Source organism: Apostichopus japonicus, chromosome 18, assembly GCF_037975245.1.
Source record: "Apostichopus japonicus isolate 1M-3 chromosome 18, ASM3797524v1, whole genome shotgun sequence".
Taxonomy (NCBI): domain Eukaryota; kingdom Metazoa; phylum Echinodermata; class Holothuroidea; order Aspidochirotida; family Stichopodidae; genus Apostichopus; species Apostichopus japonicus.
Genome location: NC_092578.1, coordinates 5258682 through 5278961, shown reverse-complemented (window position 1 = coordinate 5278961; position 20280 = coordinate 5258682). Strand labels below are relative to the sequence as shown.

General features: G+C 35.9%; 2 protein-coding genes across 2 annotated transcripts in view; one reads left to right on the top strand and one right to left on the bottom strand.

Annotated features, from left to right (window-relative positions):
• The window catches only part of LOC139958688 (unconventional myosin-Id-like), a 260444-nt gene that overhangs the window by 21407 nt on the left and 218757 nt on the right, over positions 1–20280 (bottom strand). The gene's annotated exons all lie outside the window — the stretch shown is intronic.
• The window catches only part of LOC139958687 (uncharacterized), a 60404-nt gene that overhangs the window by 12595 nt on the left and 27529 nt on the right, over positions 1–20280 (top strand). The window contains exons 12-32 of the mRNA XM_071955956.1: positions 186–344; positions 2882–2964; positions 4687–4806; positions 5705–5867; positions 6460–6703; positions 7482–7620; positions 9321–9617; positions 10014–10422; positions 10928–11165; positions 12131–12323; positions 12524–12621; positions 13795–13841; positions 14096–14437; positions 14700–14902; positions 15883–16010; positions 16737–16846; positions 17711–17857; positions 18141–18234; positions 18985–19031; positions 19589–19696; positions 20131–20244. Of these exons, the coding sequence (XP_071812057.1) occupies positions 186–344; positions 2882–2964; positions 4687–4806; positions 5705–5867; positions 6460–6703; positions 7482–7620; positions 9321–9617; positions 10014–10422; positions 10928–11165; positions 12131–12323; positions 12524–12621; positions 13795–13841; positions 14096–14437; positions 14700–14902; positions 15883–16010; positions 16737–16846; positions 17711–17857; positions 18141–18234; positions 18985–19031; positions 19589–19696; positions 20131–20244 (3483 nt within the window). The remainder of the gene's footprint in view (positions 1–185; positions 345–2881; positions 2965–4686; positions 4807–5704; positions 5868–6459; positions 6704–7481; positions 7621–9320; positions 9618–10013; positions 10423–10927; positions 11166–12130; positions 12324–12523; positions 12622–13794; positions 13842–14095; positions 14438–14699; positions 14903–15882; positions 16011–16736; positions 16847–17710; positions 17858–18140; positions 18235–18984; positions 19032–19588; positions 19697–20130; positions 20245–20280) is intronic.

Here is a 20280-nt window from a genome sequence, read left to right as displayed (position 1 = left end):
GTTGATATAAAATCAGTATTTATAAACTTTTATTGCCAGTTTCAAAAATTACAGGCATCATCCACAGAGTTGCCAAATCAAATAAGACACTAAAATGCCAGCCACATATCCCATAAGTCATAAAAATTTTATATTAAAAGGGTGTTTCTACTTCATAGAATTTTTTGTGTGTGTTCTTCCAACAGGAATATCTTTGAAACAGATCGGCGACTTTACATTTTTGGAGACGGGAATTGGACTGGCCGCTCGCTGGGATGACAAGATGACCCTGATTTTATCTGTGTCACATGATCTCAAAGGGTTGACCATCGGTGTCTGTGGTACTTACGACGATAATCCAGACAGTGAGTTTATACAATCGTTCAGTTTCGTAAAATTCCCGGAGAAATACTTACGTTTTACATTTCTACAAAGTAGATGGTAACGACATTAATTTTTCTGACCTCGGGGAAAATCTTGAGAAGTCATAAACTCGAATGAAAATGAAAGCAAAAACCTTCAGATGGATAATATTCTTCTTGAAACTTTTTCGCAGGAAAATGTAAGAAATAAAAAGGTGCTTCTGTCAATACTGATAAATGGATGTCACAGAGAAAAACATTTACGGAGGAATTCAGCTCCTGAAAAAAAGACAAAAGGTGGTTCATGGCTGCAGATTTGATGTTGCAAGTTAGCTTGGAGACAGCATTGGCATTTCTTACAGTGTTTTGAAACTGTAGTTTTTATGTATTGAGAGTGTGATGTATGTATGTATTGTATGTATTCTTTTAGATCCTGCAAGCAGGAACTCGCGGACTCGCCTCATTGGCTTATCAAAGCCGCAAGCTGACCGAAGTCAGTCTCTTACATTCATATTTAACGTCCATGATTATGAATTGTCAATTGTCAACAACTCTGTAACTGGATGACATACATTAATCTTGGAATGACTAGAACTGGGGACCTAATGATTGAAAGACCTTGGCTTTAACCACTGAGCTAACACTCCTATGATGGATCTCCATTTTTTAAGTAGCTGTCAGTTTAATGTTCATTTCAATTATTAATGCTATAAATGTTTAATGTGAATATCTTAAGTGATAATCCAGTTGCTACAGTTGATCACCTATTAAACAAAATTGCTCGAACTTGTCTGCCTTTTGTCGTACGATACCACATTTCACATAGCATTGTCTATGGCAAGGGTATGAATTTGTCCAAATTTGGCATCTGGCAACTCAATACATAGTGAATGATGTCACCATGGCAATTGAGCTGTACATTTTTTTTCATTTATATTGTCTTAACTAATTTCCCTACAGAGATATTAAATAATATTTCTATCAAGAAAAAAAGAGGAAAATTATGTTGAAATCCTAAATATCTAGAATGTTGACAGATATTTTCAAGAAATCAGCAAGAAGATAAATACAAAGGAAAGCAAAGCAAAGCTCTTGAATAGTATCTAACATGATGTTACGCAGTTCGGGGTAATAAAATAGGCACACAGTGACTCATTCCATGCTTCTCTTTGTTGATTACAACAGACTCCGCAGAACACCACTGCTTCCTTTTCCATCTCCGAAAACATCCATCCTTCCTCTCCAACGTCCACTATATTCTTCCCCTCAACACTCTCACCTCTATCCTTAAACACACCCTCAGCTTCCCCCTTTCCTTGTCTCTCACCCTCACAAAGGCCACACCCCAACTACGGTTAACACTTCTTCCTTCCTCTCCTCTTTTCTAACTTATTCCATTAATCCTTTTAACATGTCTTGGTAAGCCCATCTTTTTAATCCCCTTAAGCTATCCCGAGGACATTCATATGCAGCTAATGAACTGTAGCACAGCTTTCTGCTCCCTACTTGCAGACTTCACTACACATTATGACATCACAGACCACTTGACGTGCTCTACTTCCTGGATTAAGCGAGGGTTTTTAGCTGGTCAAAATAGATCAGGTTCCATGAAACATATTGAAACATATTGAGTTAGAGACAAAATATTGAAAAGCAGTTATTAATATATTCCTTATTAATATAAGTTTAAAATTAATATAATTAATATATAATTAAAATATAATTAAAATATAATTATTATATAATTATTATATAATTAATATATAATTAATACAAGTGTTAAATTAATATTAGTGTTAAATTAATATAACTGTTAATTCCTGCTACTGAAGTATCCCTATAACTATTATGAGAAAAAGCAGTATTTTTAGTCTATAATTATTGTACAATATAAGCAGCCTGAGACAGGATTGTCACAGAGAATAATTTATGCAGACAAGCAAACGATAGCTTCCTGATATTTGAAAGCCTAATGAATCATGGGAGATTGATTTTGAAGTGCAGTTCAGAAACAACCTTGAAATAATTTTTTCAGTATGTTTATCCTTTCATTTAAACTTCAAGGGAAATGTGACATTACCCGTTTTTTATTGTTAATTTAATTTATTAAATGTTAAATCAGTGTTTAATAAATTTGTATGTTAACCTTCTCTGTAATTATAAATATAAAAATACAACAAGTTAAACCCACACCTCCATGGAAATACAACAATAGGCTGGAGTAAATTTTCAAATGATTTTTTTTTTAAATTATATTATAAAAAGAAACCAACTTTATTATACAAGGTCGCTTGTTCAAGCAATGGTTCAGTTGGACAGGATTTTGTTTGATGCTCTGGGGTCGGGTGGGAAACTAGTTGGGGGTGGGGGGAATATAGTTCACTTTCAAATCTGAGAATAACATATAGGACAAACACACACAGAGAATCTCTATACCTGTGTTCTTCCTTAGGGTCGAATTTTATAAGTCAGATGGTTGCTCCAGAAGAGACATGACAATATTCATTGTTTAATTAATTCTCTGCTTTCTTCATTCATAGATGAGATGCTAATGAGAACCGGTGAAATGGCAGCTTATCCCTTACAGTTTGTGGCATCCTGGTCTCAGAGTGATCCAGGGGAGGTAAATGAAATCTAAAATCAAAGTAAAAAAATTTTCCATTTCACAGGAGAGTAACCAAAGCCATCTTCCTTTATCTTACAGTAGCTAATGTAGAGCTTGATGAGTAAGATAACGAAGATAGCTTTGGTTACTTCGTGGATCACATGATACCCGGAAAATCACCGTTTTTTATCAAGGCATCAACCAAGCGAGGGCAAACCGGGTTGAACTCATAATGTAGGTTTGTAGAGGGTTGTGAATTTTGAGAATAAATCATTTTGAGAATAATTTGAAGAATAAATAATTTGGTGCAAAAATAAATAATTTGAAGATAAAATAATTTGGAGAACAAATAATAAGTAGTTCTCAGATTCTCATAAAATACATACTTTAAGTCCCTAATGGTCATCAGTGTGTGTTTACAAAACTGGTGTACAACTTTGCATTTTGTGTAGCAATCTGCCAACTTTGTTTCATAGCTTGATAACAGATAATTTATTCACTGATAAGATCGGAAATTTTTTCATTTTATAAGAAGAACAGGGTTTTCAGAGATATGGGCAGACTCAATATTTCATTAGTAAAAATTGCAGTCAACACATCTGTTACAACCTGTTTGGTCAGCTGTTGAATATATTAAAACACACAAGCAGTTAGTACAGTAGAGAGTGTTGTATAAGTTATGCTCAAAATAAGACCAATTAGAGAGAGAGAGAGATAATTAATTAGGTAAGAGTTAATTAGGTAAGAGTTAATTAGGTAAGAATTAATTAGGTAAGATGGCTCACAGCTGTCACCACTAGATAACAAGTCATACAGACAATCTTGAAGTGACTGTAACGTTTTAATTGGTTGAGATTTTTTTCGTGTAATCCATTATAAAAGCTGTTCATTATTTTTGTTTCGAAACAAGAACGAAGAAAGAACTGCTGCACAATCTTTTACTGAAAGTTACGAAATTATACTGTTGTATAATGATAGAAAATTATTTAACACATTGACCTTCATACCTGGTTCTGATTGGCTGAAATGACAAATCAAAATTAAATAATAATATTGATAAGAGGTAGCTCAATGAAGAAGAGAGGAAAAAGCAGATTTGACGTCACTTTGAAAAAACGAAGCGGGGGAAGGGAACGGTGAGTTTTTAAAAGTAAAGATAAAGATATTAAACATTTTCAAAGCTCTGCTTTGCTTACTGCCTTATAATTATTCATATGAAATTTGAATAATTGATTGAAAAGAAAGCCCCTCCAAATCCTTTAAATTTTCAAGTTGGATACTAAGGTTGACAATGCATATATCATTCTTCGCTGTTTTATGAAAATATTTTCTTGGAATTAATACGTCAAATGAAAAGTGACTTTGTGCCATAAATGCAAAAATTAAAAATTTAGTGAAAGAGTAGGGGGTTGTATAAAAAAAAATTCAATGCAAAACCTTTTAGTAAGGAATTTCTTGGTTATTAGGGTTTACTATGCCAATGATGAATTTTTTACCATGGATTAATTTCCAGCGGTTTCATTGCAGCAACTATTTATTGGCGATTACGCCCCCAAAGCCCCCAAAAACTTGCATATCAAAGAAGGATATTTACTACTTTAAAATTCATCAAAATTGTGGTATTTTATATAAAAACAAATTTTAGTCAAGAATTAATATTTAATTTTTTTTTTTCATTTGAACTTAGTATTAAAATGTTTATATTTTTTGATGGAATTTTTTTTATTTTTTTTTTCCCAGCCCTGTGATCATCCAGCTGAAACTGTGCCATGTGAAGGAGATAATTCATTGCTGGAGACAGCTCAGGGCCTTTGCAGTATTCCCTCGACAGCTGCAGAGTTCCACGCTTGTCATGACAAGGTCAGTTAAAGGTCAAAGGTCAAACACATAGTGAGGGATACTCATCATCACTTATTTGGGCATTGCAATACCAGGCATGATATAATGCTGAATTTAAGAAAATTAGTATAAAACTTTATTTCTTAACTTGGAATCTTTTATTTGCAGCTTTGTTACAACTCTAACTTAAAAGTGAATCAGATCATAATCTCTGCATGCCAAAAACATATGCTATATTTTAGGGCTGCACAAGGTTGCCCAAAACTAGGAAAATCGTCAAATTTGTCTTATGTTTATCGTGTGTACCTCAGTGAAAGAGGCAAACAATTGCCTGGGCAGCAACCACCAGTTTTGTACTGGGGGTGTTTGGGGGGGGCAGGGGAGGGCCAAGATATGAGATATATTTGTAAATTGGAAGGAGCTTTGATTAGAAATGGTGCTATTTTTTGCAACTTTTAAACAATGTTAAAGAGTCTTCTGCTATTTACTGTAAACACTAGGAATTTGTTGGTAATTTTCTGTCTGGCCAGTGTGTGGGGCTGAGTCCTCCCTCAGATTTTATTCTGAGGGGATAAAGCCCCACCATGCCCCCCCTCCCCCCAACAAGGACACATGGTTATGCCCCTGAGCAATTGACAGCATTGTTAGAAAAAAATATTCTAAAACTTTTTTAATAACCTGTCATTCATGGTTTAGGTATTAAACTTTCCAATTGTTGCTAAAGAGGAAAACATTGCAGTTTTACTTCCGCCCAGGATTTTAGTTTCTTAATGATACAAACAGCAATTGATACAAACATGTTACAAACGATATGATACAAACAAATGATACGAACAATGATACAAACATGCAGTAGCTCAAATTTTTTTTTCAAGTGCTGCGACCACTTTTGGATTACAGTTTTGTCTTTCCGTGACAGGTTGACCCGAACCTATTCTACAAGCAGTGTGTACACGATTTGTGTCAATTCAGTGACTCAGAAGATGAACTGATGGAAGCCCTCTGTGTTGCTATGGAAACATACGCAAGAGAGTGTGCCAGGCAGAAAGTAGCGCTTGACTGGAGGAACGAAGACTTTTGTCGTAAGTTTTACAGTAATTTATTCTCCACTTTTCTAATGTCTCCAGAGGAATCCAAATTTCATACTTTTGACCTAATTATCGTAGAGTAACCCCGAGGTTACTCATACTCAAAAGCCCTTGAATTGAATATATAAATCTTTGGAGAAGCTTTATACTAGGTGCTTAGTCATAGATCGTTGCTGCTAGATTGTTGCGGTTAGATTGTTACTGTTTCAGACGTAACTCTAAACGTCTCAGAAGACATGCTGTTTATACGGACGATGCCGAAATTTTATCTTAAATTAAATCTTTGAAGAAGCTTTATACTAGGTGCTTGGTCCTAGATCGTTACTGCTATATCGTTACTGTTAGATCATTACTGTTAGATTGTTACTGTTAGATCTTGACTGTTAGATCGTTACTGTTACATCGTTACTGTTACATCGTTACTGTTTCAGACGTAACTCTAAACGTCTCAGAAGACGTGCCGTTTATACAGACGATGCCAAACTTTTTGTCTAAATAAGCATGTTTCCAGTTTGAAAGTTTCATCCGTTTTTTTAAATTAACTTTGTAATGTGAAATAATTGCGCATCATATTTGCTTCCTTCAGCTAAGACATGTGGAGATGTTCAATTGTACAGCGAATGTGGAACTCTCTGTCCACCTACGTGCAATGCACAGAACTCCGATGAACTTCAAAGGCATTGCAATAGCGAGTGTATCAGTGGATGCCAGTGCCCACCGGGGACGGTCCTGGACGATGGTCGGTGCCTCGCGGTAGAGCAGTGCCCTTGTACCCATAACAGAGAGAAATATCCGCCCGGGGCATCAATACCTTCGAAATGTAATACCTGGTGAGAAAATTCTTGTCCATCAAGTTCTATCCTTTGGTTCTTTTTTCATTTCTTTGTTTTAATTTCAGAATAGGTCTTTATTCTCCTCTATTAATCTGTGAAAACCGTAGAATTATGTAAAGGGAACTTTAATAGCAAACTACAACAGTTCTTTATGTTTTTTTCGTTTAGAAAATCGAGCCGGAAAATGTTTAATCAAGTCTTTCTAGTATTCGTTTTAATTTTTTTTATCAAAGGATAGCTAACTTGGGAAATGACAACTTTTTTTTGTTATACAAAAGAAGGGTTTGGTATGAATGTATGGGGTTTGAAGCAATAATAAGCCCCGTGCTGTAACAATGTTTTTATTAACATCAAATCTTGATTATATAGTCATTTTCTTGTTTCAAGCCAAAATAAAGAATGCATTTCTTGTGTAACGATTCCTCGTGTTCTGTCACATTTTGTGTTATGTTAAATTTGTGGATTAAATGCTCTAGGGGTTCAGAATAGCATGCCCCCTCACACCCCCCTCCCCAATGAATTAGCTAGATTGTGTTTGGCCTCAAGCATTACTAACAATGCCGTCGTCAGTGGGTTTCTTACTAGTTCTGGAGACGTTGGTATGGGGCCCTAACAAAATATAGGATGAATAATAACTATTTTCAATATGTATTTCATGAAGAATTGAATAATCAGGCCTGGTGACATGATTGTCCTTGAGGTTCAACCCCCCCCCCCCCTCTCCCCATTTCCCATAAGCCTGGTAGTGTTATTCCTTCTTCTTGTTTAATTTTAGCGTCTGCAATTCCGGTATGTGGAACTGTACACAAGATATATGCCAGGCTACCTGTCAGGCTACAGGCGATCCACACTACCTGACATTTGATAATAAGAAATATGATTTCCAGGGAAGATGTAGATATATCTTAGTTGAGGTAAGTTTTTTAGAAATAAATTATGAATATGCCATGCGAAGGTGTTTTTATATGTCATCCTTATTTAAATTATTTAAAAAAAGATAAACCCTCACTTTTAATTTGATGCAATGTGTTGCATGGTGTCATAGTCGACAGCTTAAAGGTAAAAAAATAAGAATAATCAGCTACTTTAGTCTGCAAGAATGGAATCAGGATTTGTGAAAAAAGTCATCAACTTCAAATGGATACAAGTGAATTCCCTAAAAGTATGAATAATTAATTTAAACAGCTAAATTAAACCATTAACTAGCTACTTAAATATTATCTAGTTTCAAAAATGTGTAAAGGTTTAAATATAGAACTAAGAAACCCTGACCTTTCGATCCTAGCAGCTAGAAGTGTAAATTGCATAGAGAGAAATGACAGACATTCTTTGCATACCGAACTTAACTCTCTACTTCGAGAAACTACTAGGTATAATTTGAGAAACAAAGCAATAACACCAAAATTCAGAGTTAATGTGTATAGAAATAGCTTTATTTATCGTGCTGCTATTTATTTACAAAATGGTAATCTGAATAATTTATTGTAGACAGCTGCACTTGTACGTTTTGTATATATATAAATATTTTGTTTTTGTTTTTGGTACACTTACCTTTTAAAATAATATTTCCTTATTACGTACTCAACTGTGATGTCCTGTTTATAAATATTTATATTTATACTGGAAATAAATAAATGAAAATGAAATGAAAAAAATGGACCTTCTTCAAAGGCAAACTGAAATGATAACAGACTAAGGAAAACAATTATAGACAGATGGAAACACAAATCAAATCAAAACAAATTCATTGGAGAAATTAATAGAATAGATTTGGACAGAACAAAGGGCAGTGAGAATAAAAATGGAGAGAGGAAATGAATCGATTGAGGAGATGAAAGAGTTTAAAGGAGATAAACTTGCAAGAGGATAATTTGGTTATTATGAAAAGGCAACCAGGTACTTTTTGAATGTTTTTGCTGACTTTCCAAATGCAAAGAACCTGCATCTTTATCCACTGCCTCGAAAGGAAACATGTTTGATTTGAGAAAAGGAATAAAAGGGAACAGAATTGAATCCTGTATAAAGAGTAGTGTTCAATTATAATGATGTTAATTGGAATTAGGAGTTCTTTGATCAAGTTAAGTTGGTATTTAAATTTAATTTACATTTTGCAAACTTCAAATGATCCTTTTCAAATGTCTTTTGTTTTGGTCGTGAATCAACCTTTCATTTCAAAAATAAATTTATAACCGGTTGTTGTTATTCTCACATGTACCGGTTTTTCTTTTCTTTACCTCTTTTTTCTTTTTTTCCCTTGTAAAGGATTTCGTGGCTTACTCTTTTTCTGTTGTCAGGGAGAATTTTCATTTACAGAATTCAAATGATCTTTTCAAATGTCTTTTGTTTTTGTTGTGAATCAATCTTTCATTTCGAAAATATTTTATAACCAGTTGTATTTTTTCTTACATGTACCGGTTTTTCCTTTCTGTACCTCTTTTTTCTCTTTTCTTCCCTCGTAAAGGATTTCGTGGCTAACTCTTTCTCTGTCGTCAGCGAGAATTTTCATTTACAGAATTCAAATGATCCTTGTCAAATGTCTTTTGTTTTCGTCGTGAATCAATCTTTCATTTCGAAAATATTTATAACCGGTTGTCTTTTTTTTTCCCTCGTAAAGGATTTTGTGGATAACTCTTTCTCCGTCGTCAGCGAGAATGTGGAATGCGGCGTGGGGAAGGGTGTCACGTGTACCCGAGCTGTCACGGTCATCATTAACGGCACAACCGTACAGCTCCTCCAAGGCATGCAAGTCCTGGTGAACGACGAAGAAATAACCGTCCCGTTCGTCCTGGACCACATCATGGTCAGACGGGGGTCGGCGCAGTACGTCATCGTGGAGAGTTTCGGAGTTCTGATCAAATGGGACGGCAGGAATAAGGTCTACGTGACGCTCACACCGACATATATGCACAAGGTGAGTCATAAAATAACGTTCCTAAATATTATCCTGAAATTGGAAAATTTCCTTGTCTTATTTTCTGTTCTGGCCTGGTAGTGAATTATTGGGTTTTGGCATATTCTGCTAGCTTCATGGAGTTTAATATATAAGAATGATAGCTAAATAAACAGTTTTTAAAGCTATATTTTACTAGTTTCCACTTATAGCCGAAGCCTGGGGAAAAAAAGAGATTGGTAGACAAAAGGTTTGCAAGCATCATGAATTTGGTGTGATGTCGTAAAAGTAAGTATTGTGTTTTTGCACTTTCTGTCATGAACACCATATATATATTTATATATATACTATACTTATTCTTATTCTGCATTTTCTTGCAACTCCACCCACAAACTCCTTCCGTGTTGCTCTCCCTAGGTTCGGGGGCTCTGCGGTACGTTCGACGCCAATCAAAACAACGACTTTATGACCCCAGCGGGCGATGTAGAGACCAATGCCATATCTTTTGCTAATAAATTCTCCTTGGATCCAGAGTGCATAGAAGATATGCCACGGATATCCATCCCTCCGTGTGACCTCAATTCACACATGAAAACGTTTTCGTACGAGAAATGCGGTCTGATAAAGGAGAGCCACTTTCGTCCCTGCCACGGAAGCGTCGGTCCGGACATTTTCTTTGACATGTGCACGTTTGACGTGTGCGCGTGCGACACTGCTTATACAAACGACTGTCTGTGCGAGGCTATAGCTAGCTATGCTACAGAATGCGCTTCGAACGGAGTCTTCATCGAGTGGAGGGATCATCCGCTAATTCATGAATTTTGCGGTAAGGAAATTTGTTTCTAGGAAGGTGAAGAACTATTTGATTTCTGATGTATGTAGTTTTGTTTCCTGAAGAAGATAGTTCTGCAAAATTGCCTCTATTAATTAATTTGTATGAAGGAGTTAAATGATTTTAGTCTTTTAGGAAGGAGAACAACTGCATTTTAATCAAGAACTGCAATCAACACAAGAAACACAAGGAAATGGAATAAAAAGTTGATAAATTTGTTCATTTGTGAAATTTGATCAATATTTCACTTGAAAGATAAACAGTAAACATGTGGTACAATATTGTAGAAAGAAACCAAATTGAAGGTATAAAAACACCAGGTCTAAGTTTTCTGGCTTACGAAAATGTTTAAATTAGGTCCAATGAAGGGAATATTGTCTTCTGTATTGTGCACAGATTGTTCCTTATCTTTGGCAGATCTGTCAGCGTGTTACTGTAATAAATATATTGAAGTAACATTTGCGCCAGAATACACTGTTTACTGTTTTCTTCATGTCAGGCGTAACATGTTCGGGAGGACAAGTTTACCAGGAGTGCGGTTCAACCTGTGGACAAACCTGTCGAGATCTAAGCATACAGTGCTCCGAGACAGATGACTGCGTGGAAGGATGCAATTGTCCCACGGGGACGGTCTTGGACGACGAGGGGAACTGTATAAGACCAGCTGAATGCCCCTGTCACCATGACGATAAATCCTACATGGCTGGAACTGTCATTGATGAACTTTGTGAAGTTTGGTAAGTCTGTGAAGTGTGGTAAATCTGTAAGATTTTTCCAGAATTGATTAGAGGGTTCTATGTGAGAATGGAGACTTGGTGGTTTTGATGACAACCTGAAATACTGAAACAAGTGGGATTATTTGTTAGAACTTTCTCTGGTTTATAGATATAGAGACTTCACAATAGCCACTCCCATTTGAAAAAGTTATTTACAAGTTACAGAGAATCCACATTCATGCAAACTTCATATCTCAACTGAAAATAATAGACTGAGTATAAACATGCTGGCAATTATTTGAAATTTTGAGACATGTAGTTTCTCATGGTCTATGCTATATTATTAGGAGAGGCTTGATACCTAACAATGAAAATTAATGAATAATTCAATGAAATATATTGCAGGTTTGTGGGAAATTCTTATGCTATAGACTGTGGCTTGTGAACCAAATGTGGTTCCTCAAACTTTTACGGTGGATAGAGTTGGATAGGGGATAATGAACTTAAAAACTGATCTGCAAGCAATAAAACTGATAAAATATAACAAAGAATCCTTCTGGTTTTTGCCATGATTTATTTCCAAAGTAGTGATTAGTGTACTTGTTTGTTGTTGTTTACTAAAAGTTTCAGGCGACGTGCAATTAGTTTTAATCAAACCTGTCAATGTGCAGTTAACTCTTATATCACAGACCAGGTTGCGTATACTTTGGGGTGACGTTAAATATTTATGTTTTGTGGCTATTTTAGTAAAGAAGGAAATCTCAACATGATTTGCCAATCAATATCTTTGAGATGGAAAAATCTATCGGATATGGAGTCTGATGATATAGTTTGTCGACAAAGTATTACAGAGTAAAAATCAAACATGATGGGTTTTTCTTACACGTATCACCTTTAGATTAATTTTAATTTTGTAATAACTAATATTTAATAAATTACATACTGATAACCTTTTCTTTTCAATGATGTCATCCTTTCCCCTCTAGTACATGCGTTAACGGATCTTTCCACTGCGAACAGAAGGAAGGCTGCGAGGGGACTTTGCTCTGCCCCGCCAACCAAGTGTATGACGTCCACGCAACACCGTGCCCCGAAACCTGTGAGAACATGGAGCATTACACCCCTTGTACATCCCAGAGCCGTCCCGGATGCTCCTGCCCAGATGGATATGTTCTGGACGTGAGTTGATGATGATATTTTTATCATTTTTTGCACCTTTTTGTCAAATTAGTTTTTCAGTTATGATCTATACATATATCATTTTGTTCTCTCAGTTTTGTTATTTTATAAACATATTTTTGTTTTCATTTTGGTTTCTATGAATATTTTGTCATTGCTTGGTTTCAAGTACAATCTGGCATGTTTCTGTTCCTGTACAGGGAACTGTCTGTGTGACACCAAACAGCTGTCCCTGTTACCATGGCGGCCGCCAGTACGACCAAGGGGAGACTGTAACATTGGACGCTTGCAACAACTGGTCTGTACCATTCACTATTCACTAATAATACTCAAAAGTATTATGATAGAATTAAGTTCAGAAATTGTTTAGCTAACATAGGATTCAGACTTTTTGGCCTCAGAATTACGAGTATACCGGGATCTAAAAATTCTATCCAGCCTTAACTTTGTGGTATTCCTTGTTTGCTGAAAAGAGTGCCATGCAAAAGTTGCATTTATCTTGCCATGTGTAAATCAAAGATTACACTTCAATGGCATTTGATACAACCTGGAAAGCAGCCATGGAACAGGACTTCATTGCTTCCACATCTGACAAAGCTGTGTTGCAGCTTTTTTTTCTTCAAGGTGCTGGGGTCACCCCTACCCTCTGATGTCACACTACTGTATAGTGCGAGTCACTTTACAATAGTTGGATTGCAAACTCTGCCATGTCGTATGAAATATTGTTGTGTCATGACCAGTATATGTTCTTTAATTGCTTTGTGCAATTGACAGCCGGCAGTGTACATCTGACAGATTGTAAAATGTATGTTCAGCTAATGCAGACATTTGTTACATCCTTGTTACCTCCAGTCTAAAACAATAGTTTGATATATATATATATATATATATATATATATATAGCCTCCCGGAGGCTGAAAGTTTTTTCACTGTTCTTGATTTTCCAACTCATTACGATTTTCATATATATATATTCATTTGCCTTTGTCGTTTACCTCCATTGCATTAACATAAAGTCTGTTCAAAGTATCTCTTTCAAGATCCGACTTTAGGAATCACAAATGATTTCGAGTTGGTTAGCATCATGTTTGATCTCTAGAGTAAGGCAAAATATGTCACCAAAAACAGAACTAGTATTGTTCGATACAGGTGACAAATGCCTACAGTGGAATTACGACCTTCCTTACCGGTTTCGAACCTCTGGACATACAATCAGCGTCCATAGCCCTTTGGTTAGGGTGTCCGCGTACAGAGCGGAAGGCCTGTGGTTCGAACCCCGGTGGAGGCTGAAAGTTTTTTCACTGTTCTTGATTTTCCAACTCATTACGATTTACATTTATATATATACATATATATATATATATATATACATTTTTGTGGCCAACTTTGCCCGAGTGGAGACTGACTTATTTCCGAATCACTTCAAGATTAATTCTTGTCCTGAAACTAATTGTGGATAATTTCTTTGCAGTGTTTGCCAAGGATCAAGATGGATTTGCACTCAAGATGAATGTCACGGTAAAATGCTTTTAATTTGTACATTAGCCAGCAGCTCTTACGAACACAGTTTCTTTGAAATAAACATGATAGTGCTCAAAATTCCGAGACTTGCCACCTCTAAGGAGAAAGCAAGCTTTCCATTCTGAGCAGTATATCTAATGATTGTAAGCTGGGCCCAGAATTAACACATTTTATGATTAACAAGTCTGTATAAAAACAAACATAGTTGACATTCTCTAAAAAAGATCATTTTTGGGTTTATATTTCACCAGGTACCTGTTCTGCCATTGGAGAGGGCCACTACCAGACATTTGACGGACGGAGCTACTCATTCGTCGGGGATTGTCGTTACACTCTCCTCGAGGAGGTCAACGGGACCTATTCCGTGGAGGTAGAGAACGTCCAGTGCGGTTCAGGGGGGATCACCTGCACACGTACCATCGAGATCACTCTCGGCGAGAGCGAGAAGATCACGCTGGTCAAAGGAGGAGACATCTCGGTGAACGACGTAGCGATTCAGGTCCCAAAATACTACGCCAATTGGAAGATTGAACGATCCGGCTTGTTTTATGTGTTTCAAGCACGTCTGGGGCTACAAGTACTCTGGGATGCAGGTAAGTGCTTTATAGAATATTGGTTCTTGTAGCTCTTCACATTTGAGCAATTCAGACTAAACCACAATGGGTAATTAATCGTACCTGTTTAGTTCATAGTGAATTATAATATCTTTATTTCCAAATGGATTCAGGGTAACTTCACCCACATCCAAAGTTGATTCAACAGATAAACAAGCACAATTTGCAAACATAGAGTGATGGGAAAGAAAGAAAAGTTTCAGTCGAAAATCCTATTTAAAATTCGACTGTCGTTTCACAGGCACTAGAGTGTACGTATCCGTGGAGCCAAAGTACGAGGGCGCCCTGTCTGGCCTGTGCGGGAACTTTGATGGTAACCAAGAGAACGATTTTCAAGCACGGAACGGCATGTTTGAGCAATTGGCGGATAATTTCGCAAACAGCTGGAAGATAAGTACAGGTTGTTCTGACATCTTGCTGGAAGATATACAACATCCATGTGAGGTATGTGAAATAGAGATAATATGAACAGTGTGAGAAATGTGGTTTAACAAAGTGGATATTTCAAAATGATAATAATACATCCATGATTCAGATCTAGTTTCAAGTAAAACAAAGTTTAGCCAATATTGGCTGTTTATTTTTTGCATTTGGGTTAGGTTGATAATAATAAAATGATTCACATGAATGTTAGAGACCTAGCTGTAAGCAGGAAACTTTTTTAGAGGCAAACTGAAATGAAAGCAGATTGAACACATTCAAATTGAACGATGGCGAGACAATTAAACTGTGGACAAAAGGGCCGATCCATGAATTTTTAAAGGAGGATGGGGCCCCGGGGGTCTCCCATGTAGGGTGGGTCTGGGTACTCTGTCAGACAAAATTAAACATTTTAGATGAGAAATGGTCGCATTCTTGAAGCTAATTTAGACTATTAATTAGGTCTACACGAAAGGTGTCGTGTAGTCAATAGATGTCACAAAAGGATGTACTAATAAAATAAAATCATTTGTTCATTTTTTTTCTTGTTTAGAGACATATTTATGTATATTTTCATTGTAAAGCATAGGGAGTGCTCTACTCGTTAAGCCATAAAGGTTTTTTTAGAGCAAGTCCTTTCACAACTCTTTGTACCTTTGTTACTTTATATGTTCTTTTTCATCATCACCTGAATGTTGTGATGAAACAAAGAAATAAATTAATGAAATGAAGGGAAATTTATGTCTGAAACAAACAGGCAAATTCTCATCGGGAAGCTTGGGCTCTGCGTAAGTGCGGCGTCAAGAAGCAGGGACTGTTTAAGTCTTGCTATGATGAAATTGACAAGGGTGGGTCTGGGTCTGGGGTACTCCGTCAGACAAAATTAACATTTTAGATGAGAAATGGTCACATTCTGAAGCATACTCAGACTTTTAATTAGGTCTAAACGAAAGGTTGTACTTATAAAATAATATCGTTTGTTCATTTATTTCTGAAACAAACAGGCAAACCCTCATCGGGAAGCTTGGGCTCTGCGTAAGTGTGGCGTCATGAAACAGGCCCTGTTTAAAGCTTGCCATGATGAAATTGACCCGGAACCTTTCATCAAGCTCTGTGTCTACGACTCATGTGGGTGAGTATTCAAAATGCCTAAACTGTGAAGGTCAAAGGTTATCTTTATGACACATTTTGAAAGTGTAAAACATGACAGGGTCTCTAGTTCATGTCAGATGACCTCAGTCCAATATTTTAATTCTTCCTCCATATTTTTACAATCCATGTGTTTAATATTTAGTAATCCTTTTTAATAATCTGCGGAATGGATTTAAATTATTACAATATTAATTCATGGTACTTTAGATTAGTCACAAGACAAGTGGTTTGTTGGTGTTTATTCAAACTTGGCAGGCGTTTTATTTTATTATTTATTTATTTGGTATCTCATACATTTCATTGCATCTCTATTTTAATTGGAAAAGTTCCAAGCAAATATATATCCAGTCACATATTAATCATTGACATGAATTAAACCTTAAATGAATAATATCTGACGTATTATTTGTTATTAATTAAATATGACACTTGTTATCATTACTATAAAACACACAAAACCTGATGAAATTCAAAACAGTGTTGTAAAACTTTACATAATAGTCTTAGAGTATTAATATATTGAAGGTATGTATTTAGGTATTATTTTAATGGATATGTTTGAGAAAATCCACACAGAAGGCACAATATTATGGTATCTCCTCTCACCTACAGACTACCTCAAACTTTGTAATTACTTTTCATTATAATTAATTTCATAATTGATTTCATTATCATAATTTTTTTAATTTTTCGTTCATCCTGCCAGCTGTGACATGGGAGGCGATTGCGAATGTATGTGCACAGCCATAGCATCCTATGCGGACGCCTGCTCCCAGAGAAACGTACACATAAGATGGAGGTCACAAGATCTTTGTCGTAAGTCAACATCTTAACCTAGATAGCTGCATCTACAAATGAAGTATAAATTTCATTTTCATTTGATTTCATTTATTTTTGTTCTATCACAACATAAGTAAGACATATAACATAGAAGGAGATAAGAAACAAAACTTGTGAAAGGAAGTGTACTAAAAAAACCCTATAGGGCTTGTCGGGTAGTGACACTCTCTGAAAAACTACATCCCATGGCACCCCATAAATGCATCCCATTTCTTTGGCTATCCATCCTGTCACTCCTTTTGTGACGGAGTATCAAAACATTTGTTTGTGTGTTAAAGCTAGGTTGTATTTCTTTTCAAATCTACACGTTTCTTTGGTATTTTAATATCATATTGATACTTGCTGAGTATTTTCATATCAAAGTGTGTTTGTAATTTTTTCGAAGTTAGACAATTCTCACGATTTAATTAATTATTAACTGAATGAACTTTATTTTAATATTTAAAAATTAAAATATATAAAATGGGGCCACAACAAATCCACCTGACCCCCCCCCCCATTCTTTTTATTTTCATTTTTCAAAGAAGGAAATTTGACTTACTAAGTCAATTACTCAGCTGTTTGTAAATTCTGCAAGCTAGAGTTTAGATCATAAGTTACACTGTCTTCATTGAGACTTAAATTTGAAACAAGAGCCCAGAGTACACCCCTTTGCATGATGAAAACTCATATTAGATGAAATTTCATATTAATAAGCATTGCATTATTTAGTTATTTAAATTAAAATCAAGCTGATGTGAAGTTGTAAATGGTCACTTTTAACTTTTGAATAGAAACACAAGCACTGTACTTTATTATCATTTTTAATTATTTATTTATCTCTTTTTTTCTTTCTTTAAGCGATTCAGTGTGAAGGGGGGTCTGAGTATCACCCCTGTGGTAACGAAGGTGTGAACAGTTGCCATGAACATTTAACGAGTGACTGGGAATTGGACTTTGATGACTGCCTGGAAGGATGTCATTGCCCTGAAGGAACAGTAGATTCTGGTAACTTTAATTCCTATTTGTTTAATATATTTTTATCAATTTGCACAAAATTTGTCAGAAATTTACAGCTTTCCGACATCAATAGATCAAGTCAAACTATGTATGCCAACTTCACATAATCATATCTTAAGTTATGAATAATTTAATACATGATGTTGGACTTACCATACCTACATTGAATATTTAACGTTTCCACGTTTTGGAAATCCGGCTCTTCAATAATACTGAAGCTAGCTAACGTTTCAGCAATGGATTTATCCTTGTGTTTTCATTTTAACTATAGGTGATGGATGTGTAGCAGTTGAGTCCTGTCCTTGTATAGTGGATGGCAAGGAGATACCAGCCGGAACTAGCTTTGAAATGAATTGTCAAAATTGGTAATTTTTTTTTCTTCTAAACTATTCAAACCTCCAACCACCTTCCCTAAATGTCTTCTACACATGTACATGTACTCTCTCAGCTGTCCAAATGATCCGTGTTTCGGATGCATGTGATCCTTTTTCGATCCATCTTTGTTCCACCTAGTAATTCTATGAACACTCTATAAAATGGAGGACTTGATATATGCCAGTCTTCTTCATTCAAGATGATCACATGAGCTTCTGTTGCCGTAGTAACCCTTACGATTCACTAAATCAATCAAAGCTGTAAAGCTTAACTATAACCGTACCTCGCTGTACAAAGTAAGTGTTATGTTGGACTCAAAAACCAGTGCTGAATATTAAATTTAATATTCCAGTGTAAGTCCCAGATTATTTACCATCGGAAAGTTTCTTTGAATATTCCGGTTGTATTAGACTCTCTTGATTGCCAACATTCTACTAAATAGAAATGTACTCTAAGGGAACCGTGTCATATTATGCAAATGATATACCGTTTCACTCGATAAGACTAATTTATGCTTATATACGTTGCAGGAAAGAATCTTTGATAGGGTGTTTATAAGAGAATTCATATGTTGGTATATGGATATGTTAATTGGTCTCCCATCAGAATCAGCCGGCTTCTTTAATTAACATATCTTGTAATTATCAGCAATATAATAATCATGAAACTTTTTGAATAAATTGGTTCTGTTACAAGATTTCTTGTTTATGCAAAAATGTAAAAATTTAATCCTCCAACAGTACTTGTGAAAATGGACAGATTGGTTGCAAAGGAGATCCTTGTGAAGGTAAATCCATAATGTATTTTTCTTCTTCAGGGAGAGTTTTTCTTTACCGGTTTAATTTTTCTTTTTGCAAATTAAACCCATCTCAATTGAGAATGCTTCACACATTTAGTGTATCAGTGTGCTCTGCTATCAGGAGCTTAACTAATCGATCTAATCGAGGCCCTTTAGGTCAATTCACTATTGTGATGGTTTGCCTTAACAGTAGTAGTTGTGTTTCATTCATAAAGATGGTTTTTCTTTTGTCAGAGCATATATAAACATGATCACCCAGTTGGGACAATTTTTGGGTACTGTACCGGCATATCCCGCTTCAGAGCACTCGTATTGTCAGTACGAGCAGTATGAATATCATGTTTCTATGGTGAAGGTCACGAACTGTTTGTACTGTCAATACAAGTGCTTTGAAGCATGATATGGGAGGACAGTTTAGAGAGGTATTAGCATTAGAAAATTGTCCCAACTGGCTGACATGATAATGTTCCATTTGCATATTCATGGCAGACTATAATAAGTTTTGAAATTTTTGGTTTAATATAAACTTGAACATTATCTCGCAGTTTGTGAATCGTGGGAATTTGAATGTACGTCCGGTGGATGTGTGGCTAGTTCCTATGTCTGCGATGCCCAGATTGACTGTGCAGATGGCTCGGACGAAAAATACTGCAGTAAGTCAACTTTCCATGCTTTCTGTCTATTGACCTATGAGGTTCCCTTTATAAACTCAAATGTTCCTTAGCTTTGTAACTATAGTCCCACATGACCCAAAAGGTCCTTCCCCACCCTGGGGGGAGCTCCAGAGGTGAAGGGCATAATCCAAAGGGAGGTAAGGAGCCAATGAATCCCACAAGTCTGTCATAGCATTATGGTAAAATATTAAAAGTTAATGGTTTAATTTTTGGAGTCAAAGTCGAAAATTTGTAAAAAAAAACCTTCAAGTTTCTTGAATCAAAAATGTTACAATTTAGTGGTGAGAGATAAGCTAGCATCTATTATTTCTGTGCCACCACACTTTTTTTCTGTTATCTTAGTTTTCTCTAAGAATTAATCGGCTTTTCAAAATAGGATCGGCCACCCTTTTGATCTTCATTGTATCGTACAGGTCGCTGTACGGCTGGTGAATTTCAGTGCATAACCAGTGGCAAGTGTATTGATTTGACCTATCAGTGTGATGGCAAGGCTCAGTGTCTGGACCAGTCTGATGAAGCCGACTGTGGTATGTATTGAGAGTATACTCCAGTATTGTGACTAT